Here is a 24,963-nt window from a genome sequence, read left to right on the forward strand (position 1 = left end):
AAATTATTGCTTTTTCACGGCAAGATAGGGATCATCTCATGTTCTGTGTCTTGTCACAAATTTGGGAATCGTTGCTGTTACCGAAGGAAATCTGATCAAAACCTCTACGTACGTGTGTTAGAATTATTCCCTGCTCTTGTGCCCTCAACAGCCATCCCTGTATATCCAATCCAGGAACAGTAAGAAACATTCAGACTTTCAGTTCCCTGCTTCCAGCCCCAGCCCAACATTGCTGTTCAGCGCAGTGAAGAACAGAGAAGCATTGCTACCGATATGAAAATAATTTAATGAAGGTTTTATGTTCCAAAATCCATCGTGCGGCTCTGGGACACAATAGGCAAGGGGGTTGGTTTTGATCTCCCCTCTTCTTTTTTGGTGTGTCTTTGCACCCCCGTGTAGCCAAGTGAAAAGTCTTTCAAGTGCCCCGTGGCCTCTGTTTGCACCCAAAGTGACACCAGTAATGGGATCTGCACACGAATACCACCATTCCCTGCCCCCCCGCCCCAATTCAGCATCCACGGATGAGCCTGTGGAACTGAAGGCTTTCCCCGCTCCAGCCTCTTGGAGGATGCAGCCAGGATCTCACCATTCCCAGGCCTTGGCGTCTCACAAAACGTGAACCTGCAAGATGCCTGAACTTCCATGTGTTATAGAGAACGCATCTCTCCTGTCACACAGTCCTAAATTCCATGCAGGTATGAATCCTGCCACGATGGGAGACTTCCACCAAAACTCTTTGTCCCACAGGCAAGGTTTACAAAACCCCAGGGAAAATCCCAGCTTCAAAGAAGGCACAGATGTCTCCCCCAAAGGGATGTGGCAATAGGATTCTCACCACCTCAGTACTCTCCTGGCCCAGAGAAGGTTGTTTAGGCAATGTTGCTACACAAGTTCCTGCTGTCAAAACAACTTTCAGTTTCTCCAGAACGTTCTTATCTGTGCCAAACGGTGCATTGGCTTCCATTAAATTCCGTCTCCCCTGCCTCCAACCCGCAGAGCATATGCTTATAAGGTTGGTTTCTTGGTTCCTAGCAAACTGGGGAAGTTCTGCTCCAGGGATCTGGCAGTAGAAAGGGAGCTGGTCATGACAGGGGTGAAGGTGGAAGTTATAAGGTTCGCATGGCCTCAGATGGTGGAGATGAGAGATTTGAGAGAGGACTGGTTGGTGGATGAAAGGTTCTCGTAACTGTGGCACAGGCATGAGCAGTCCGAGGAGGCCTCGTCGTCCCCGGCAACCCCGCCCCCGTTGCGCAAGGGGCGGTGGTGCGGGGCGCCGCGCGTGGTGCAGATCACGACCCGGGTGTGGCGGTAGGCCACGGCCCACGCCTCGCCCCCAAGGCACTGGCAGCGGCTTCGCGGGCCTTTGGAGGAGAAAGGGCCCAGAGAGCTGCCAGTCTTCTTCTGCACAAAAAGGCAGGTCCTGGAGATAAGAAAACAAACAAACAGTGCAATCAGGTGAGTCAAAGATTGACGCCACCACTAGCAACGGCCCAGCATCCTGAGCACGTATCTAATGTCCAACGTGTACAAGACTCTCTAGATTAAAGGTAGCCAGTGTGGGGATCTCTAGATGTTTTTGGACTACAGTTCCCAGCATCCTCTGCCAACATGACCAAAGTGACTCACTTCCTCTTAACTCCTTGTCATTCCACAAAAAGGGGGCAGAATCTAGGACTCTTTGCTCCCTACAATACCGCCCCCCCCCAATATCGCCCAAAGATGGGAATGAAATGCAAAACCTCTGTCTGACTCCCATCATCCAGTTGAAACCCCAGCCTACCTCTTGCGTAGATGGAACGAGATGATGAGGATGGCTAGGATGAAGGTCCCTGTAGCTGTGTACATCACCCAAGCTGTGTTAACAAAAGAACAGAAGACACTAGTTATGTACAACCTTCCACCGAGATCTAGAAAGCTACAGGGCAGGGTTGATTAATCACCATGCTGAGTCCCCTACAGAATTAAGTCTCTTTCTAGCTCTCACAGTGAAAAGGAAATTACTTTCAGACATTGCAAATATGATAAGAGGATGCTATACTGGTCAGCTTACATTTCTGTGTAAAAAGCTGACCAATACCTGCTTGGTAGACATCCTGTGCATTTCATATAAATTTATAATGTCTGCTGCGTCACGCAGATCCAAAAAGCCAAAAGGTCAGCCATTTCCAATCTGTTTATTGAGCCAAGTAGGAAGCTGGTTGGGACCTGTGATCAGACCTACCATCTATTTTTTAAAAGCAGTTCTTTTTAAAGCCAGCAGCTTTGATCACAGAGCCCCAACATCTTGTTTATGTTTGTCAAGAGTGGTGATTTAAAACAGGGACAGGGAATCGGCGGCCTTCCAAATGTCATTGGACAACAAGTCCTGTTATCCCTGACCACTGGGCATGCTGGCTGGGGCAGATGGGATCCAGCACCACTTGGAGGGCTTTGGGCTCCCCTTCCCCGGTTTAAAGCACCCTCTAGTCCCTCTGACATTGCACAGCCTCCTCACCACCAGGCCTTTGGCTGATTGACACCTGATGCCCTTTTAAAATGTGTTTTTGTAAGCAGGGATTATTAGGTTGTATTTGTTTTTATGATGTATTTTGTGTGTTTTTTTATTGTGATTTTATGTTGTGAATCGTCCTGAAATCTGCGGGTATAGGATGGTATACACATTTCATAAATAAATAAATAAATAAATAATACAAAATTGCCACCAGGTTGTGCCAAATGTTCTATATAACCCTCAGCACAAAATAAAGATTGGGAGGTGGGCGTTGTACAGCAAAATACACCTAGACGACGGTCTCGTGAGCCACTTTAGGACACAAAAGGGGCACACAGATTAAAATAGTGATAGTAATAGTAACAATAACAAGATTACAGTATTTGGAGAAGAGAGAAGACCCATGAGAAAGCAGAAGTTGGCTCCAGATTTAAAAGGGCCCATCCACATTTTTGTTTGTCCCATGATTTCAAGTCATGGATCCAAGAGGAATTTTTTTTTTGCGGGGCGGGGGGGGGGGGAGATTAGTCCTGCTGCTTTCCCTGGGAAAACCAGCTGTTTACCGGAGAAATGGAAATGGAACAAACTCAAAAAAATCCTCTTGGACAAGGAGCTGTTTATTTTCGGAGGGAAATTTAAAACATGGTGCAAATCCGTGTAAAGGTGTTCTCTGTATACATCTCTCTCTCTCTCTCTCTCTCTGTGTGTGTGTGTGTGTGTGTGCGTGTGTGTGTGTATACACACAGCGAGAGCTTTGCAAGCATGTTGGCAGACAATAAATGTAGTAGTCATGTTAGCAATGTAAGGCCTCATCCCATGGGCTGTATGCATTCCACAGTTCCTCAATTGCACCATGCAAGCACTCAGCAAACTGAGAGACTTGGGGGTTTTTTGTTTCATGCTCCTAGTCCCTGTAGATATACAGATGTGAAAGTGCATGGGCAATGCTGCAGAAACCAGGTGGGGGGACAGCCAAGCAGGGTTTTTGGCAAAAGCAAAATAGGGATAAGGCTGCCCTGCCCAGCTCTCTTCCCTTCCCCATGGCTTGTAAGGGTTGTGCAAAATCAGCAGATGTGAAATAATTGTGCTTAATAATACATAGGTCACAGAATCCAGTTTTTACTGCGTGCTGAGTTCTGATTTTTCTTTCATTCGTTCTATTTAAGTGCAAGGTGTGCAAAGCTTTGCCCAGAATAAGAGAGAGTTCAGGATCTCTAATGTCATTTAACTCACAGCTGACTACAAAGTGCATTATGTTACAAAGGTACAGACTATGACCCCTGGTGGCTGGATTGCACCACAGCAAATTTTACACAGCGTGGGAACCGAAGGTCAACTAGCTGCACTTTGGAGATGGGCAAATCAGTTTACTTCAAATCTGTGCCCTTTTTGCTCGTGGTCACCCATAAGTTCATTCTGTGCCATTTCCACATTAATTCTACTTTTTTAAAAAATTGCAGATTAATTTCTATCAAAACATGCATTTCCAAACCTATTTTTCTATCAAAACATGCATTTCAAAGTATTTTGATACGTTTTTTGAGCCAAGAATAGCATTGGAACATTCAGAGAGCCTGGACATTTGTGGGTGACAAAATTCCAATTCACACATTAGTACAGGAAGAGCAGATCAGTTCATATTGGAATTTGCAAAGATCCAATTCTTCACGCATCCCTATTAAATTATGTGTGAATGTGTATTATTAGAGAATCTTAATATTTTAGGGTTTGGCGGTTGTTTTTGTAGAAGCTGCTTTAAGAGAAGGAAATGTAGACAGTGGAATAGAGAGAGTACTTTACCCTTTTCCTCCCTGTTTCTTAGTTCCAAATGGCACCCACACTGAGATTTCCCCACCCCGCCCCACGCTCTGATACCACTTACATGCTATCCTTGAAAAAGTGCAGCTGTAATCCTGTGTGTGGAATTGGGAAGATGTTATGGGAAGGGGTTTAGAATTGTGAAATGGTAGGTAGAGAAAGGATTGAGCACACATAGGTTGCCTTTCTCTGATCTGTACTCTCCTTTGCAAAAGTTAACTTCTCGCTTTCTTTAAAAAAAGGGGTCATCTGGCAGGCACATGTGTACAATCAGTAGTTCCTGCAGGGAATGTCTTCATCAGAGACTGTTTTGACTTGAGCCAGCCAATCAGGTTATAGCACAAGCTGCAGCATCGAGGGCCAAGCCCTGCCTCAAGTCTAGTCCTTTACCTCCTACCCCAATGGCAGAGTCATTGGCGCTGTAGGTCCAGGTGGAGTTCAACCAATCGGAGGAGGTTGGGATGAGACGGGATCCATCACCTGGTAGAGTTCGTAAATCAGACCGGGCTCCGTTGATAAGGGGACCTTTCACTCCTGCAGGGAAATCAAAACAGTTTATTGTCTTCACAGTGGATTTTTAGCCAACCCTGTTCCCAAAGTCTGGAATCCAAGCCTTATGAGGAATGGTTGAGGGAGCTGGGTATGTTTAGCCTGCGAAAGAAGAGACTGAGAAAAGATATGATAGCCATCTTCAAATATCTTAAGAGCTGTCACATGGAAGATCTCAAACCAATGGCTTCAAATTGCAAGAAAGGAGATTCCGACTAAACCTTTCTGACAGTAAGAGCTGTTCCACAGTGGAGCGGTCTCCCCTCGGGAGATAATGGACTCTCCTTCGTTGGAGGTTTTTTAGCAGAGGTTGGATGGTCATCTGTCATGGATGCCTTAGATGAGTTTCCTGCATTGCAGGGAGTTGGACTAGATGACCCCAACTGTGTCACAATTGTGAAGCAAGAGCCCCAGGGCACTTCAAGACTGTCACAAGTGATGCCGATTTGGAGCTCTTGCAAAACAAATCTGCTTCCCAGAAAGATAGGTGACCCAGAAATGAACTGCAAAGTGTGGGGTGGTGATGTAAATTATGAAATTTATAGCTGTGAGGGTGTGCAATTGCTCTTAAATGGTTTTTAAAATTCTAAGTGTTTTAAAGTTCTCAGCTTTTGACGTTCTCGGCTTTTAAAAAGCTTTCTTAGGTGGCTTTTAATTGGTGGTTTATACAATTAAACAGCAATGCATCAGGCCACTTGTATTTAGGCTCTTCCTATTCTGTATTCATTCTGCCTCCCCCCGCCCCATTCCCCCAACCAGGTGCCCTACCCACCTTTAGTTCACAATCATTTTTGGCTACAGGCCTGCGGCTGCACAGAAAGTTCAAAGGGACACACCAGGAGAAACTTGCCTGTAGTTAACCCATTGGGTGACTATTTCAAAGGTGCTGTCACCAGCGGGAGGGTGAGCGAGTGCGAGGAACCCACACGCAGGGCTTCCCAAGCTTTGTCAAAAGAAATCCTCCCCATTCCCAGGGCCCCAGTTCAAAGGGCCGGTCACCCTCCTCCCTTTGCAGGTGTGGAAGCAAGAGCTTCTAATTAGAGACTCTGACACACTGAGCCCCAGGGAAGAGTTGGCAGACGCTGGAGTGAGTCCTGGAGTTCAAAGACAGCCTCTCTCTGCCTCAGCCGCACACCACACCACCTCGAAGTCTTCTGCTGTGGGAGCAGGGTTCTTACTTTTGGTCCTTGCTGCGGCCCTCCAGACCCACTCGGGAAGAGGCTTCTTTCCCCTGATCTACCTCCTCTGCAGGTGATTGCTGCAGCGTTACTCAACCCAGGTGGAACAGGTTTATCCCGCCCATTCTACCCCTGGGGCAGATGCATCGCAGAGTCAGGCCTTGGCGCATACCTCTGTACAAGATGGCAAAGCCCTGGGCTTGCAGGAGCTGATCCGAATGGAAGGAGAGGAGCAGGTGGTCGGTGGGGAACAGCAGGGGAGCCCCCGGCCTCCGGCGCCCGTCAAACTGAGCCAGCAAGAGGTTGCTGTGTCCATCCCACAGCTCCAGGCGGTCGTTGGGGTCATGCACGTCAAAGATCCGGAAGGTGACCTCCACGGACTCGCAGCCCAGGGGGTGCAGGGACCAGCTGCAGTTGCTGTCGGCTTCGTAGTCATCCGGGAACTGCGGAGAGTAAATCACTCCAGAGAGATCGCTGAAGTTCCCCTGGCAGGCACCCATGGATACTGTGGGGTGGAGAGACAAGCAGGGTGGGGGGTAGGGAGGGAAGGATCAGAATAAAAATGTAATCAATAGAGGGATGCAACTTTTAGGATCCCCAGTTTTTTGTTTTAATTTTCAATGACAAAAAAACCCTGCCCCTTTGCACAAAATGGCTTTCCACATTGTGAGCGTTTGTGCGAAACACCTTTCCATGCGGTTACACTAACAGAGCCCAGCTTCTGGTAATAAATTTCCCATCCAGACAAGGAGCCAATCATCTTCTGCATGAGTAAGACTGCTTACAGAATTGGAACCGGGTTTTACAGAGGTGTGTAAGATTATGCATGGGGTGGAGAAAGTGAACAGAGTGAAGCTTCTCACCACATCTCGTAATACTTGAGCCTGGGGCCATCTGAGGAAGCTGAATGGCAGAAGATTCAAGGCAGACAAAAGGAAGTAGTTCACGCGCAGCATTTGGTTAAGCTGCAGAACTCGCTACTGCCAAAAGTAGCAATGACCGCCATATTGGACAACTTAAAAGGGAGATTAGAAAATTGATGGCAGATAAGACTATCAGTGACTGCTACCTATCATAGCTGTGTATTACATTCAATTTCGGAGCAGTATGCCTCTGAATTCCAGTTGTTCATGAGTGGAGAGAGTGCTGTTGTGCTCACTGGCCTCTGGTGCATCACTCTGGGAAACAGGAAGTTGGGCTAGGCAGACCTTTGGTCTGATCCAGACGAGCTCTTCTTACTTTTTTTAGCAGGATCAAGCTTCAGACATGCTGGACTTTGCCAGGGGGCTGCCTGTCTGCCCACACAGCCCAGAAGCAAGTACACGGTCCCAAGCCAAGTGGACGTCAAGATCCAGAACTAGAATCAGAGAGACTGGAGGAAGGTGCACATGGCCACAGACAGGCAGGGGTCAAGAAGACCCGTCAGCCTCAGAGGATCTGACTGAAGCAAGGGCTCAGTCGGAACCAGGCGGGTCAAGATCCAAGGCAGCCATAAGAGACTGGTGGGCAGCGCTTTGGCAACCTCCTCACGCTGGAGGTGAGTTGCTCAGACTGAGCAGCAAGCTCTGAAGTAAGGCTTTATACGGCCTGGTTGGTTGTGATTGGCCCTAGACAGTCATGTGACTAGGGCAAGATTGCATGCTGGTACCTCAGCCTGGATGGCGCCCTTGATGCCCAGAATTCACCTGCACTTCATCAGACCAGTGGTCCATCTAACTAAGAATTGTCTTCCCTGCCTGGGGAAGCTCTCCAGTGTTTCTGACACAGGACATTCCCAGCACTATGTGGCGTTGCCAGGCAAGGATTTAATCAATAATCGTTTGTGTTCAAAGCAGATGCTCTTCCACTGAGTTCTGCCCCTTCCCTGGCATACCAGGTTCGTAGTAGGAACAGAGGGCTGGTGGTACACGCTCTCTGGATCCTGACCTCTGGAAGCCACAGTCGGAGACACTCAATGCAAACCTTATAACTGGGGTGATAATACATCATATAGTAATTAATGAACTGCGTGCCAGAGCACACTGGGTTGTGCAAGGCAGCTCACTGTGAGAAAGCAGTTAGGTTAATTTGTGGGCCCAAAACACCCACTTCCATATCCAGGGGATCTTGCCTGCCACATCTCTGTAATTTACTGATCTGGCCTTGCCTCCTTCCAAACAGCCACCACTAGGGGGTGCTAATGTTGCTGCACATTGATGCTGGGTGAGATTGGATGGTTCAGCCACTCCCAATGCAGCAGACTGACCCACCTGCAGAGGAGGCTGCCTGTTGCTGCTCTATGTAATTTGCTGCTCTGATCTTACCTCCTTCCAACCAGCTTTGGCTCTGGCCTGGCAATCATTTGCCTCTAATGTAGAGACACTGTGCAATGACCTGCCACTGAAGAAAATGGCCATGCTCAGAACAGTGAATCACTCAGAGACACAGCAGGTAAGACTCCTTAATTGTTAAGTTTTAATTGGAGGTACAGTGGTACCTCGGATTAAGTACTTAATTCGTTCCAGAGGTCTGTACTTAACCTGAAACTGTTCTTAACCTGAAGCACCACTTTAGCTAATGGGGCCTCCTACTGCCGCCGCGCCGTTCTTCTCATCCTGAAGCAAAGTTCTTAACCTGAAGCACTATTTCTGGGTTAGCGGAGTCTGTAACCTGAAGCGTATGCAACCTGAAGCGTATGTAACCCGAGGTACCACTGTACTCTGAAAGGGGGGGAGGACCTTTCCGGGTATAATAATGAAGTATACTTTTTAATTTAAAAAAAAGAAGTGTACCTCCATTGTTTTCAATCATGGCAAGAGACACAAACTCACCCTTTAAAAAAAACAAACCAAAAAGAGAGATAAACAGTGTAGTGGCAAGACTATAATCCTCACTCATTCACAAAACGTATTGAGTGACCTGGGTCACCTTAGACCTTTACTGATCTCTCAGTTCAGCTTCATGAGGTTGTTGTGAATATAAAGGAAGAGATTTTTAAAACGTAATAAATAAACACAAAAACAAACTATTATCATTTTTTTGAGATGGCAAATGGGATGACCCAAGTGTACCAAACAATTACAGTATACTATAACATTCTACAATAACAGTACAGGCGTCTCCCCACGTATACATGATCAGCACACCCGCTCCGGCTAACATGTGTGCCATTTCCGGCACTGAAAAGAGGCAGAATGGGGGTAGGGGCAGAGAGGGGCAGGATAATCCCCACTCGCATGCATCCCAGTGACATGTACAGCAGCCAGGAATGGAACCCCATGCGTAAGTGAGAATTCCCCTGTATTTGATATACCTTAAGGACCGCTTGATCCTTTATACCTGTGCCTGATCCCTGAGGTCTACAGGGGAATCACCACGGTTCCCCACAGCTCAGATGCATGACTTGTGTCCACAAGGAGCCATGCATTCAGGGTTGTGGGCATCACTTTGTGGAACTCACTTACAAATGAGATCAGACATGCCTCCTCCCTGTTGAACTTCTGGCGCCTACTAAAGATTTCTATTTCAGCAGTAATTAAAAGTCATTTTTGATCTTAGAGTTAGCTTTTTATCTCTGTTGTATTTGCTCAGCTTGCTGTACACCACTTAGAGATAATTGTAATTAAGTGGTAGATAAACTGTAATAATAATAATAATAATAATAATAATAATAATAATAATAAATTATTTACATGCTGTAATAATATCATTCAGGCATCGTACAGTAGAGGGCTGTTGTAAAAAATACTGAGACAATGTGGGTGGCACCCAAAAAGCATTATATTTGTTGTCAAAAAACATTTAAAAACAAAACAAAAAACAAAACTCAACAGTTAAGTGTATACACTGCACTTTGACATCCCTGAGAGTCAAAACTGGGGAAAGAAAACAAATCAACCGTGTCTGGAAAACAGGAAAATGAAAAATTTCTCAAAAACCAACATTGGTTAGAAATAAATAAATAAATGCAATCCAGATGTCGAGAGAACGTGAGACTGGAAGGATGGGAGATCCGCTTTGGAGAAGGCCCGGGAAAGAGTCCCTTTTCTAAACCAAAATACTCAAAAAGTCCTTCCATGAAGTGTCCTGTCTATTTCCAATCAGGATCCTCTCTTTCACAGTTGTGAAATTTTAGCACCCTCTGTTGGGGCAAGGTGCATGGGAGCAAACACATGCAAGCACAGAGCACCATGGAAACTCCAGGTTCCCATAAACTGTATACCATTGTGGGTCACGGCCGTTGGCAGACTTCTGAGGCTCCATGAACATATCTAATCACTTTTTTTTTTAAGGCATAGGATATGGAACACAGAAAGTTGTCCTATACAAAGTCAGACATTTATTTTTATTTTTTTGTCATGTTCCTGAGTCGCTCAGGGTAGTGTACATGGTTCTCCCACTCCTCATTTAATCCTCACAACAACCCTGTGAGGTAGGTTAAGCTGAGAGAGACAGTGACCTGCCCAAGGTCACCCGGTGAGTTTCTTGGCCGACTGGGGATTTGAACCCTGGTCTCCCGGATCCTAGGTCCAACGCTCTCACTGTGACACCACACTGGCTCTATATGATCCATCTAGGCCAGCTCTGCAGGGTGTCAGCCAAGAAGCAATTCCAGCCCTACCTGGAGATGCTGGGGAATGGACCTGCGACCTTCTGCATACAAACCATGTGCTCTGCCCACATAGCTAGGGGCCATCAATCACCACTCTTTGTGGCAACAAATACCTTAAGATGCGTTGCAATCCAACATGTGTCCACATGGAAGTATGAGTTCAGCAAGACTCGCTCCCAAGAGCAGGCAACACCCAATTTACGCAGGGCTTAAGTTCCGAGGTGAAATTACGTATATTTTGAAACACAATTTGAAAAAGCCTGCAAATGTCCTCTAAACCTCTGGAAACCCTTGAAAAACCCTTTAAAAAACCAGCGGCAACTTACCAGACGCCGAACTCCAGCACAATCGCTCCCTCCAAACCCCCTTGTTCAGACTCCACCTCCACACAGGTCTCAACGGCCGGTGCAAGGGCTCCTGGGATTGCACTTGCAAAGGCTTGTGGGATGGCTAGGCACTGCTTTTTCCCCCTTTCTGGGCTCTCTTAGGGCCATTTTAAAAGTCACTTCTGGGTTTGGCACACTGCATGTATGCGCGGTCATGCATCAATTGGGCGCGCGTCGATTGGTCATTGCCTGTAAGTGTATGGAGGACTGCAGCCTTAATTTTGTGCTGCCCTGCTTCCCATGGATTTCCCTGGGTGTCCTCTGAATTCTCCCTCAATGGGAGACAGAGAAAAACACTTCTCTCTACCTCTGTGCATAAAAACCTATGTCATCAGGCATGCAGAGCTGATGCGCGTACGTCTTTTGGATTAAAAAACCTTTGATCTGTGATAAGCCTCCTGCGTCCTCACACTTACCATTGTATATGCCAATCCGGCCATCTCCTCCGCACAACTCGCTGGACTTGCCAAAGCAGACTTGGTCGCATTCCACGGCACTCACTGGCTGGCTACGTCGGACATCCCCTTCGTGGCCACAGAAACAGGCATAACCAGCCTCTACGCCAGCAAACTGCAGAGGAGAAAGAGAAAGGTGATTAAGAAAGCATGTACATGGGAGGGGAAGCAGGGTGTAGATCTGATCCCATAACCTGCCAATGGTGTTTGTTCGTTGCATGGCTAACAGCACAATCCCATACATGTGCACTCAAAAGCAATTCCTACTGGGTTCAGTGGGACGTACAACCAGAAAAATGCAATCAGAGTTGCAACCTCAATGACACCAATAAACGGCCCCAGTACAGAGAAAGTGAAGCTGAGGAGAGCTTTGTTTTTCTTTTTTATATAATTTTTCTGTTTTACAATTTAGAATACTCATTTAAACATCCTTAAAATATCAGTGACTTCCCTTATTCTCTTTCCATGGTTCATTTTGTATATCATAAATCCCTGCATATTTTACATAAACAAAACCATCTGTATTCCATTATTACATCCAACAAAACTTATTTACACTGTTGAATTTATCTTAATGCTACCAACGTTTTCAGGTGTACACAATTGCCCCCATATATTCAATAAACATTTTCCAATCTTCTCTAAACTTATGTTCTTCTTGTTCTCTTATTCTATATGTTAAGGCCGCAAGCTGCACATATTCCATCAGCTTAAGGTGGCCTTTCTTTCCTAGCTGAAGTGGCTTTAAGGAAGGTAAAAGTGGTTTCAGAGAAGCTTCGTATCTTCTGGCACACGTAGATTTATTTTGTCCCAAATAGGTGATGCAGGTTTGTGGAATAACACAAAGACTACCAAACCTGCTTAAAGGTAAAGGACCCCTGACAGTTAAGTCCAGTTGCAGACAACTCTGGGGTTGCGGCACTCATCTCGCTTTACAGGCCGAGGGAGCTGGCGTTTGTCCGCAGACTGTTTTTCTGGTTCATGTGGCCAGCATGACTAAGCCACTTCTGGCACAATGGAAACTGAAACCAGAGCAGCGCACGAAAATGCCATTTACCTTTCCGCTGAAGTGGTGCCTATTTGTCTACTTGCACTTTCTTTGGGGTGCTTTAGAACTGTTGGTTGGCAGGAACTGGGACCGAGCAACAGGAGCTCACCCTGTTGTGGGGATTCGAACCACCGACCTTCTGATCAGCAAGCCCAAGAGGCTCAGTGGTTTAGACCACAGCGCCACCCACATCCCTCCTGCTTGCCACGTCCAAACCTGCTTGCCAGAGGCCAAATGTACACACCACGCAATGGGTGGCTTTGAAAAAGGATTGGACAAATCCATGGAGGGTAACACTATCAATGGCTACTTGCCATGATGCTCTGCCTCCACAGCCAGAGGCAGTAATTCTTCTGAATACCAGTTGCTAGAAATCACAAGAGTAATATTGTGCTTGGGTCCTGCTTGAAGGTTTCTCAGAGGGATCTGGGTGGCCACTATGAGAACTGGATGCTGGACTAAACGGCTGATTGGCCTGATCCAGCGGGCTCTTCTTATGTTCTTATAAGCGGCAGGGGTGTCTCTGTAAATCTCCCTTCTAGAAAAACACAGAGTCATCTGATAACCAAAGGGAATGAAGCAATAGATTGGGGCTGATATTTCTTTTAAGCTTTGGGGCGAATTTTAAAGCAGCAACTTCATCAACGTTTTGTTAAAAAGACCGGCTAATGCTCTAGGGCTGGAGTAGCAGAGCAGGAAAGTACGCTCAGCCTTGTGCAGTGCTTAAAAATGCATCACAGCTGAAATTAAATTTTATAAAGAAAAGTCACACAATGGCTTGAACATGTGGCAGCTTCACCACCATCTACACACAGGCAATGGCCAATAGATGCTTGCAGGCCTATATCTGAATTTTTGAGACTGGGTAACGAAAAGAACAAATGCAACAACACCTCTAAATATACCATGGGAGGGGGTGATGTGTTCACATACTGACCAGTCATCCCAAGTGCCTTTGCACTCTTTTTTTGTTTCTATGGGTCTGTTATGAATAAGACTTAGCTGAACACAACCCTAAGCCTTTTTCTGTAGGGTTGATGCTTATTTGGGGTTGTACCTAGTATTTGCCCTACTCAGTGCTTTTTTTTCTAAAATACTGTTTAGGGGTACTCTTAATTTGACTCAAGAAAATCACCATTTTATAGTTAAAATTGAGGAAAATAAATACAGCAAATGGACAAAAATAAAAAGATTCACAAAATGTTTAGGGGTATGCGTACCCCTGCGTCCCCCCCAGAAAAAAAGCACTGGTCCTACTCAGAATATACCCACTGAAATGAATAGGCTTGATTAATTTAGGTTTGTTAGTTTTAAAGGGTCTACTGTGAATACAACTTACTTCAGTACACCCCATAATTTATGCCCCAGGCTTTCTAGCATAGAACTCCAAGTTGGTGTACACCGGATTCACTCCTGGTCTCCAAGACACACACTGACTAGGCCGAGATCCGCTTAACTCCAGCAGAGTTGCGACATCAGACCAGGCCATAAGCCTGAAGATGCTATTAGGCAGGCCAGGTGAGGTGAGATGCCCATGGTTGGCAAAGAGCTTTACCTTATAGCCCCGCTTGCGGCAGAAGCTGAGGCAAACTTGCACTGTAAGCTTGGTGGAGGTGCCGCTGCTCCCACTCAGGGCCGGTGGGGTCCCAGAATCTAAGAAGCAGCCGACGTAACCTGGCACTGGAGAGGAGGACAAAGTGATTGTGTTTTTGTTGTCTGGAAGGGCAAGAGAGCAAAAACCCCAACACCCCCCCCCCCGGAACACTTGTATAAAAAGTTACAGAATTTCACCATGAAGTTACGGGGCATGCACTGATTAGAAACAAAGCTGTCTGTCTGCCTTAAGGCTTTTGCAACTGCTGCGACAGACCAGTTCCCTCAGACCTCCGGCCCCTCAGCTGTCATCTGGAGAGTCAGCCCAGGCTCGTGTAAGGTGGGGGGCAGCAGGATACACTTGCCCCAAGCCTCAGAGGGCTATGCTAACTGGGGTTTATAACTATATTCTAACGAGACAAGCTCTGTACAGGCCTGGGTCAGCCATTCCATTAGACTCCTTTGTCTTGTCTCTCCACTCTCTTCATTTATCTGTGTGTTTTGGGAGACTCAAATAGGGTCTGGGGAGCTGGTTTCAGCAGGAGGGGAAGATCCCCTGGCTTCTTCACCAGCCTGACTCATCTCTGCAATCTGAGACTCAGTCGTGTGCCTGCCTTTGCTCCGCTCTATTCATACCTCTTCTGGTTCTGGGAGACCAGGGGGAGCGGCGCTTGCCACAGCAGGAGAGGGAGACCCCCGGCTTCTTCACCAGCCTGACTCGTCTCTGCCTCTTGGCCCCTTACTCTCCAGCCTCTGCTTCCGCCTCTGATTCTGGACTGCCCTCTTCCAGAGTCTCTTCCTGCTCACTGAATCCTGTTGCCTCTTCAGCTTCCAACACCACCACCTCCCAGCCTGCTCCCTCTTCTCCCTCATCACCATCCCACCACCAATCCCTTGGCTCTGAGCCTTCTTTTCCTAGGGGTTCCTTTGGGGGTTCTCCAACTGGTGTCTCCCACCATTCTTCTGCACTCAGCCAGTCCATATCTCTCTCTCTCTCTCTCTCTCTCTCTCTCACACACACACACACACACACAGTCTACCCAGGCCTCCTGTACTCACTGTGGCAGGTTGGGATGTCACAATACTTCCAGTAGATGCCTTCCTCGTTCTCCGAGATGTAGCACCAGGGCTGTACGTCCCCGTCCGGGTTGCGACAATAGTTGTGGCTGCCCAGGCCCCATTCGCCATTGGGGTATTTGGCGGTGTTGTAGGCATGCTCTCGCGTCTGGTTCCAGTAGAGGCAGGGCCGCCCCGTGCTCCCGGGAGAGGTCCTGTTCTGCGTCCCCCGGTAATCGGCCCCATTCACCATAAAACATTCAGACAGCTCTGCAGGCAAGGAGAGAAGAACGGAGGGCTGGTCAGCGAGACAAATCTTCTCGTTGCACACTCTCGCTTTCCCTCTGGCATCCCAAAGAGGTGACAGTATCAATATATATATCTACATATTGCATTTCTTAAAATCCCACTCTTCTCCCGAGTCGCTCAGTTGCAAATGCATACACTTTATCCTTCCAACAACCCTGTGAAGTAGGGAATGCTGAGAAATGGTGGCTGGATCCAGATCATCTACTAGGATTTAGGGCTAAGAGGGGATGTAAACCTGGGTCTCCATCTACCCTATACCAGCTTAAACACAATAGTTCAGGCCCTGGAAATTTCAGAACTGGATTACTGCAATGCACTCTGTGTGGGGCTTCCCCTTGCACTTGGTGCAGATACTGCAGTTAGTGCAGAATGCTGCAACACGGTTACTGACAGGAGTGAGACCTTCTCAGCAGACAACACCTCTGTTCAGAGATGGGCACTGGTGGCTGGTTGGTTACTGTGTCAAATTCAAGGTGTTACTATTAGTACATAAAGACCTTCATGGCTTGGGACTAGTTTACTTGCAGGATCTCCTTGTCCCAGATGGGCCCATTCAATTGCTTCAGTCTGCAGAACTGGCATGGTAACCAGTGCGACATAATTCAGCAGTTGTAAAAACGCACTCTGCTTGACAGGTTTGAATCATGGCATGCCTTGATGAAAACTCACACTCTCACAATCCATGCATATTGAAGCAGAAGAAAGGCTCGTTGAAATCAGCGGGGATAATTTCCTAAGAATTCTGCTGTTAGCCATTGCCTTGCCCCAGATCTTTTAGACCTCACAGGTCCTGACTTTTAGCGCTTCATTTCTAACAGCAAAAGAGAGAGGAAGAGATTCCTGGATCTCAGAGGATCCAAGTCCATGCTCTAAAGTTGGAAGGCGTGACTCGTAATTGGCAAAGGCCAGATTTGACAGATGAATTGTGAGGGAAAAGTGCTCTGTGTCCACTCAGAGATGTTTGTTTGTTTGTTACCTGCCCTTCACCCTAAGGTCCCAAGGCAGGTTCAATAATAAAAAAACACTAACTGCATACACCCCATGCATTTAAAGCTTCCTGTGAAATCCTGTAATTCGTTATACCACAAATGTTCCAATTTTTTATTTTTATTTTTTGGGTCCTTCAAGGCGCGAAATTAAATTTGCTTCTTTAATCACCATTCCTGTGGAGGGTTTTTTTTTTGTATTTTTTAATGGAAACGAGCTAATGGTTAGCGTAGCAATCACAGCCTGAAGACAAAAACTTAAAAACAAAGTATGGCAGCAAGGAGGGGTCAGAGCCACAGGAGCTTGTACTTCCATGTACTTCCTGTTGATGCCACATACAGTGGCACTTCTGCGGTTTCCTCCCCCTGCAAACTAACACGGTTTTGCACAGGAATTCACAGCTGAAACATGCAATCTTTAAAAGTGGATGAAAGGAAGTATGGTGGCACAGCACAACTTACTTGCGATGTCCGGGCAGAAGGGGGAGTGGAGACTGGCGATGGGCAAAATGCTGAGCATGCAATGGGTAGAGTTAAAATCTGGATGCACTAATGCGAGCGCATTGGGGAAGCATCACAGGACAGCTGAGAAAGAGGGATGATGTGTGGACGGTCCAGTATAAATCCACTTCCAACGCATTACTAATACATCAACGGAATGTTGCTGCATACGCCCACAATAAAAAGAGCCTTAATATTGCAGCCTTTAAAGCCCTTTCGAGCCTCTTTTGCATACTATTTGTAAGTGAATGTTGAAATTCTATTTTAAATACACCTGTATCAGATTTTGGGATTGCTGGCGTATTTCCACACCCGTTTCAACCTCCTTGTTGGTTTCATGACACCTCTCAAAGGATGCAGTTGATCAGAAGTGTATTTCAGTCTCCCGCCCACCACTTCCTCCCTGCCCTCCACACATTTGGGGAATGGCTTTTCTTGTCTTTTAACCTGTCCTCCCTCATTGGGAAGTGTCTCTTGGTTGAGTGATATAAAGAATCTGGCTTCTTCAGGCAATCTATCCTCCCTTTCCGCTGCTCCCATGCCCCTGCAGAACTGATAAGGCTGGGAAGGAAACCTTGCCAGTTTCATCAGCTTTGAAAAAAGTTGAGCATTCTGGTGCTATTCCTGCCCCCTCTGAAGGAAAAGACCTGACCCACATTTAGAACACATTCAGTGAACATTTAAAACATATTACTTCCCCCCCCAATCCTGAGAATTGTAGTTTCCTTCCTCACAGAGCTACAATTTCCAGCACCCTTAATAAGCTACAGTTCTCAGAATTCATGTTTTTTTTTGGGGGGGGGGACAGCTGTGTGCTTCAAATGTGCATTAGATGTGCTCTAAATATACATTGTCAATCTTGTCTGGCGATTCAAGATTAATGGGGAGCAGCAGCTTCCTGAAAAAACCTACTGAGTCACCAGATGATAGTTTTCATACTATCAGAGACCAACAAATCTCAGTTGGTGGAGTGTAAGACTCTTAATCTCAGGATTGTGAGTTTGAGCCCCACCTTGGGCAAAAGATTCCTGCATTGCAGGGGTTGGACTATATGACCCTCATGGTCCCTTCCAACTCTATGATTCTGATATCTGGTGGCTGTGAATTCCACTGGGAAACACGGTTGTTAGCAGGGTTGAAAAACACAGTTTCTTGCGCCTAATGTTTAGAGATGTTCTAATAACCTGAGCAACCCAGTGGTCAAATTACTGGCGGGAGGGAGAGAAGGGCGGGCTTCCAGCCCCCTTACCTTTTATGACACATACCATTTAGGTACTTTTTTAAGAAATGTACAGGGCGACACAATACAAATAAAATTCAGGCAAGTCAGAGACTGAAGCTTGTGGATTTCATACACCCTCACCCGTACCCAGAGTTGCAGTTAGGTAATTTTAGACTCTGGACGTGAGGTGGAGGGGGAACTAAGTGAGATGGCAATGAATATTCCGTATTCCTTCGCTTGTTTCAAAATATGGCAGGTGAGCCTTACTGCGTTTGGAGACCCCCCTTCGTCATTCTCCTGGGCCACCCTACCTCTCCTCCTACAATTCGAGGGCTGCTTGGGCCTAAGAGTGCAGGGCGACCAAGGGCCCAAGACGAGGGGCTCTCGTCTTCCCTGGCAGTTCACCAGAGACCTCCAGTTGCCCCTCCTTTCCACCCCCACCCCACCCCCAAATCTCTGAAATGTGGAGCTGGAGGAACATCAGAGCAAGCGTGACAAGACAAGCTTGAAAGAAGAGGGACATGTCCCAAGGCTGCCTCCCGGGTGGGGGCCAAGAGGAGATTAGAGATGCTAAATGTGTAATCAGTTAAAGCATGCAGAGGCTTTGAAGATTCAAAGGGAATCGGTGTGGAGGGTGTCGTGTGAGCCTTGGCTGCAGGCAAAAGAAACACAGGAGACCCTTTTAGATCTTATATTGGGGGGGGGGGAATGGAGGAAGATCAAAGAGTTCAAAGGCGCATTTAATCTGCCATGCCAAGACAGTCAAGTGCAGGCAAAGCACCAGGGGGGTGGACAGGACTCCCCCCTCCAATCCAGCTCTTTGACCTCTAGCAAGGTCAGCAGTGGGTCCCTCTGGACTTTTAGTCTGGGGGGGGGGGGAATGGGTTCCAGCCTTGCTCTCAAATCACCAGCAACTGCCTCAGGGAACGTGTTTCCATAGCCAAGCCAGCTGCAGAGCATGCAATGCATAGTAACAATGAGGGCCAGGGTGCTTCTGAGCATGGGCAAAGTTCTTCCCCTGCACTGGCATGACTAACTGCAACCTATCATCAGGGATAAACATCTTGGTCTGTCCTGTGTCAATAAATGTTCCTGCAAAAAACAAACAGACCATGTAACACCTTGCAAGGAAAATCTAGCACCTCAAGGAGAAAAATTCTGGCACAGTCCAATATCTGCTCTGCTGTTGGTTTTTTTCGCTGTGTGCAGGAAAATCCCAAAGTTTGATTCTTCACCTGCAGCCTGATGGGGTACAGCCCCTTATTTGACCACCTCAGGTTTCTGCCACCTCCTTGCACTGCAGACAAAGACCAGTCTGAAGAAGGCACAGATACTGGATCAGGAAGCAGAAAGGTGGGGCCGTGTGAAAATTCAGGAGTGCCTTTCTTGCTGTGGGAATTGGGGTCTGTTGTTTGCATGTGTTGGGAATGCAGAAGCAAATCCAGGTTGCAGAATGCATATTTTCTTGACGCAGAATCCTGATTACACTACACACACATGTACCATTTCAAAAAGGACAATAGGCACAGATGCGGCCAGCCTTCTTCCCAACAAAATAACGCCGAGTGCCAGGCTGCGTTCTTCAGGTGCCCCACGCAAGGAAGCCCGTAATCCGAACTGGCGAAGAGAACCGGCCGCTCTGGGCCCTGTCCCTCCCTGGGAACCCAGGAGTCCTGGCTCCTAGCCGGCCTTGTTCTATCCCAGACATATTAATGTCCTTCCACAGCTGGGAATAGGCCCAGGAGCCTCGCTTCGCCTTCCCTGCCACTGCCCCCCCCCCCCGCCTCCGAGCCTGAAGCCTCTCGGTGGTGTAACCAGACGCCTTTCCAGCCCAGCAGACAGAAGCCCCGGGGGACAGGCCCCACCTGTTGCCGGGGATGGAAATAGCTGAGAACATAATAAACAGGTGGTTGATATAAAGCAAAAAAGGGTGGGCGGGGAGGGGGGCGTAGGGATTGCGGGGTGGGGGGAGATCTCTTGGTGGGGACGGACGGACGTTGAAGCCTACAGAGGCCTGGAGCCTGGATGTCTAACAGGTGGTGAGTGTTGGCAGCTGGGCCCTTCGACGCTACAGGCTGCTTGGGCCTAGCGGCGGGGGTGGGGTGGGGGGAGTGTGGAATTGGGGACCGGGGCGCGTTGAGGGGGCATGAATGTGAGGTGGCCTTGGAGATCGGGGGGGGGGACGGACATCAGAGGGACAAATGGCTCAGGGCTCTCTGTTCTCTTGAGCCCTGGGATTGTGGAAGAAACGCAATGGAACGCACACCGGGGGGTGGGGAGAGAAATAGCCCTATTCCGACAAACGTGGGATTAGCTATTTCGGTACCATTGTGGAGAACTTCCTCCTGTTGGGGAGCTGCTGCAGCTGTCCAAAGGCCAACAGCCTGTCGCGGCGAAGCAATAGGGAAGGGGGCAGAGGAGAATTCCCAGAGTACTTGCAATGCCTTTCTTTCAATAAATATATAAATAAGTAGATGCCGAGGGCGCTTTCACACCTTTAGGAACTGGCGTGTGAGGATGAGCGGGAGCGCATGTGTGCACGCACATGCTCTCTCCTCCCCACTCCAGGGATCCTGGAGTTCCTTGGACATTTGCCCTTGCGTGGGAAACCAGTGAGGTTCTTCAGAAGGCAGCTTACCTTTCCCTTACCAATCTTCCTCCGCAAGGTGCAAGGGGGGGGCTTGGGGATGTTTCAGACTAGGCCGGCTATGAGGGAGCCATCGTGCACATGTATGTACAGCTCACAAGTGAAAAGGGAGGTCAGGCTGTGTGCACATCATGTTTATAAAGCGCACTGCGGAGAACCCTGGGAACTGTAGTTTACCCCTCACGGTGCTACAGTTCCCAGCACCCTCAACGACCTGCAGTTCTCTGGATGCTTAGGGGTAAGTCGTATGGTGTGTACTCCGCCTTACACATGGGAGAGAGACGGCGATGAGCTGCTGTGTGGACCCCTCCCCTCAGCTTACTGCTACCTCAGCCAGTTGCTCCAAATAATTTTCTGTCTTCTTAGCTGCAACACTGGAAGCAAGCTGGGAAAGGGGGACAGAACGGCTACAGCAACCCAGTGTGAGAGGGAAAGCATGACGGGGCCGGTCCAAGACATTTTGCTTCCTGAGGCAAAGAAGGTGCCCCTCTCTCCCCACCCCAGAATCCAAGCAGGCTGACAGTTTTGACAGCAAAATTTCACTTCAGGTCTCACAACTGGGAAGCACTCTCCCTCGCACCTGAGGGCAGCAGTTAGCAAGCTTAGGGGAGCTGCCATTACCGTTTGACATCCCTCCACATCTACCGCCTGAGGCAGCCAGCTCCTTCTGCCAGCTGCCCTCCTGCTGTCACATCTAGCTGGGCCCTCAGGAGAAATAAGTCTATCCCTGTCTAGTAACCATGATGGCTACATGGAACTTCCATGAGCAGAGGCAGTGTACCACTGAATACCACTAGCTGGAAGACGACAACGAGGGAGAGGGCTTTTGCGCTCCCATGCCCTGCTTTTGGGTTTCCCAGAGGCATGACTGACCAGTGAGGGAAGATGGACCTTGGATCTGATCCAGCAGGACTTGTTTAATGCCCTTTTCAGCGTCCTGACGATGAGGAAACTCAGTGACATGGATGTGAGGCAGATCGTCAATAAAAGCCCCAAAGAGAGACAGCTGCCACCTCCCAAATGTCACTCTTTTGCAGGACAGATTCAATCACATACCAGAAACTAAGACTGTCACAACTGAAGAATTCTGGTGCAACAAATCCACATCATTCCACTTTTCAAAACATACTCTGCGGTAAGGAAAGTGACAAAGAAAAGGGTGGGATAATGATCGATTGATGGGAAGTTATACATGAACTTGGTGCAAACTAATCCGGAGGGATGTTCTCCGATGTATAACCTCCCCACAGACAAATCTGGAGGAATGCTCAATAAAGAGGTCGTCTGGGGGATCTCAGTGCAGCAGAACGGCCAGAGCACCAGATATGCCCCTGAAATGCAAGTCCCACCTCCGCTTTCGGGATGCACGGAAATGTGGAGGTGTCAGCCGAGGGTGTGTAGGAGGGGAAGGAAACTGGAGATAGGGATGGGGTGCACAGTGGGTCATTTCACACTCCGGACTTAATGGTCTTATGGGGGTGGGGGAACTCTCTTGATGGCCATGTGTTTTATTTCGTTTATTTAAAACCGTCTCATCCCCCTCTTCATTTCGATTACCAGTAGCAGACAAAATTGCAGGGCAGAGACAAAAAGCTGTGCGGTCAACATTGCTGTTCCTACGGCTTACCTAGGCAGCACTGGGGCAGGGCAGTCCTCACAGCCCCCACCTTGCCCTGCCCTGCTCCAGGGCCAGCCAGGTACAAGTTGTGATGTCAGTATTGGGATGGCAGGTCTGCCACATCAGCACAGCTGTGGAACATAGGAAGCTGCCTTATCCCGAGTCTGACCGTTGGCCCATCTAGCTCCATAGTGCCAACACTGACTGGCAGCAGCTCTCCAGGGTTTTCGGGTGTGGGTCTCTGCCAGCCCTACCTGGCATTGCCGGGATCGAACCTGCAAGCTTCCTCATGAAAAGCTGGTGCTCTGAGTTACAGCTTTTCCCCTTGTTTCGAAATTCAGCAAGCCCCACCCCTGCTGCACATGTGGGTGGCTGCTCCTTCTACTGAGTGTGGGGTTCTGGACCTCTGCCCCACAGTCCTGCTCGATGGCACCACACAGCTGCCACATATTGGGTCAACATTTTCATGGAGCTATCCACTATGATCCCAAGGTCTTGTTCCTGGTCAGTTAATAAATGGATGCAACAGACAGAATACTCTCTAACATTTCACAGATGAGAACAGGAATATGATCATTTGGTGCAGTGGTTAGACTGGCAACCTAGGACTGGGGACAGACCAGCTTCAAATCCCCCCTCAGCTATGAAGTTCTCAGGGCTCATCAATCTCTCTCAGCCGGTAACCTGTTTCATAAGCCTGCTGTGAAGATAAAACGGGACAAGGGGAGAGCTCCTTGGTGGAATGGCGAGTTATAAATAAAAGCCAATTCTCCAACCAAGGGCTGTTGCCTGAATGCATCTGTTGCATTGCTGAAATTCCTGTTCTGCATGCTACTTTTGCAATAGGTTGTCCTCTAGTGATCTAAATGGGAGGTGTTTGCTGTTATGGTTAAAAATAACTCTTAAAAGCATAATGCAAAATATGCCTTAGTGTAGGATAGGGATGGGTGAATCTGCCCGTTTTGGCTTTTCTCAGTTTCTCATTTTCCTTAACTTATATTCAGTTCTCCATATGTGCACATCAGTTCACAATTACGTGTGTTTTTTTAAGTCCTCGTGAACATTCATGAGCATTTTAATGCAACTTGTTTGTATGCCATTTTGCCTAGTATGTACGTACATTGTTGCAAAGCAATTCTCCCTGATATAATGCATTTTTTGTATGTTCTTTTCCCTAACATGTGCACACTTAGGTACCCTTTATGCTAGCATGTGCATTTTTGTACACAGCACTTGCCTGGAAAGCTGCACTGCCAACTTTGGAAAAGCACAAATTTTGGGAGGGTTGCTTCCTTCAGTTTGCATATTGTTTTGGATGGTGCAAATGATTGCCTTGAGATGCAAACTGAATCGACTTTCTCCCTTGTCCCAGCATAGGAATGGGGAAACTGTGATTCCCCCAGATGTTGCTCCCCTTATCCTTGACCGCTGGTCCTGCAGGCTGGAGCCTTTCTCCCTTGCTGCCCCTCATGCCTGGAACTGCCACCCAATGCATCTTTCGGATGCTACCCCTGTTCCTTCAAATCCTTCTTCAAAACCCACCTTTTCTCTGATGGAAGACCATTAAGCCAACCTCTTTTGATGGTAATGTGCATTGCTTCACTTACTCCAAAATAGGGGCATTCCAGATGGCCAAGGGTGCCCAAGCTATGGGTCTTTAGCACTAGGCCCAAGATCTCCTGCTCCATCCCTGATTTATGCAAACGCATGCCAATGGGCCTGCAGTCCTGGCTCCACCTACTGTCAGTTGCCTTCTGACCCACCAGTTCCAATGGGCACCAGCCACCACTGGCAATGCCCCACTTCAAATGACGGTAAGCCAGCTCTGCTCTGTTTGGGGGCACTCCTGCTCGCCTTGCCCCCAAAGTCCTGCCCTGACAATCCTCACTGCCCCTTAGTTCCTATCCCTTCCTGCAACTAAGCCCAAGTACATGTAACTGTACAGAGCAGATATACTTTCCCTGTTTACTTTTGCCTCCATTTTCCTACCCCTTCTACTGTCGCCTCCTCTATGACAAATTTTGGATTGTATGCTCCTCGGGGCATCTCCTTCGTTTTTCTCTGCTACACATGTTGATGGCACTTTACAAGCAAATAATAATAATAATAGTTATTATTGTGTGCACACAATGGAATGAGCTTTTTTTCTAACCTAGGATACAAAATAAACAGTTTTAGTCGTGTGGTAATTATTCTGCTGCTCCACCCCACTAGAAATTGATCCGCAAGGTATCTCTTCCCCCGTGATGTGGGTCAGCTACTGACAGGACCATGGGATGCAGAGGTCAGAGTAAACAGGGAAGATCTAAGGCACTCTGCAAACTACAAGAGGTGGGGAAGCCCACAAAATGCAGCTCATCTGTGAAGCCATGAGAGACAGAAAAGTAGCAACAGTAGACTCCCTTTATACAGGGTGGGTAAAACTAAAACTGAATTTCAAAGGATTTGAAAGGATTTCAACAAACCTAACCAAGGGGATCTGAGAAGTTGCTTTCCCCTCCTTTTCCTCTCCCCA

The 24,963-nt window shown here is 47.8% G+C and overlaps 1 protein-coding gene and 1 long non-coding RNA gene across 2 annotated transcripts in view; one reads left to right on the forward strand and one right to left on the reverse strand.

The window, feature by feature from the left end:
• Positions 1-266: 266 nt before the first annotated feature.
• The window catches only part of KREMEN2 (kringle containing transmembrane protein 2), a 30,133-nt gene continuing 5,436 nt past the window's right edge, over positions 267-24,963 (reverse strand). The window contains exons 2-8 of the mRNA XM_080977254.1: positions 15,169-15,435; positions 14,072-14,196; positions 11,430-11,583; positions 6,209-6,541; positions 4,700-4,843; positions 1,781-1,853; positions 267-1,420 (exon numbers count right to left, since the gene is read on the reverse strand). Coding sequence (XP_080833380.1) covers positions 1,126-1,420; positions 1,781-1,853; positions 4,700-4,843; positions 6,209-6,541; positions 11,430-11,583; positions 14,072-14,196; positions 15,169-15,435 — 1,391 coding nt within the window. The 3' untranslated portion in view covers positions 267-1,125. The remainder of the gene's footprint in view (positions 1,421-1,780; positions 1,854-4,699; positions 4,844-6,208; positions 6,542-11,429; positions 11,584-14,071; positions 14,197-15,168; positions 15,436-24,963) is intronic.
• Positions 20,158-23,649, forward strand: LOC308461674. Its single transcript, XR_013978940.1, has 2 exons — positions 20,158-20,222; positions 21,197-23,649. It is a non-coding gene; the product is annotated as an uncharacterized lncRNA (long non-coding RNA).

The sequence above is a fragment of the Podarcis pityusensis genome (assembly GCF_964106645.2).
Source record: "Podarcis pityusensis genome assembly, chromosome: 13".
Taxonomy (NCBI): domain Eukaryota; kingdom Metazoa; phylum Chordata; class Lepidosauria; order Squamata; family Lacertidae; genus Podarcis; species Podarcis pityusensis.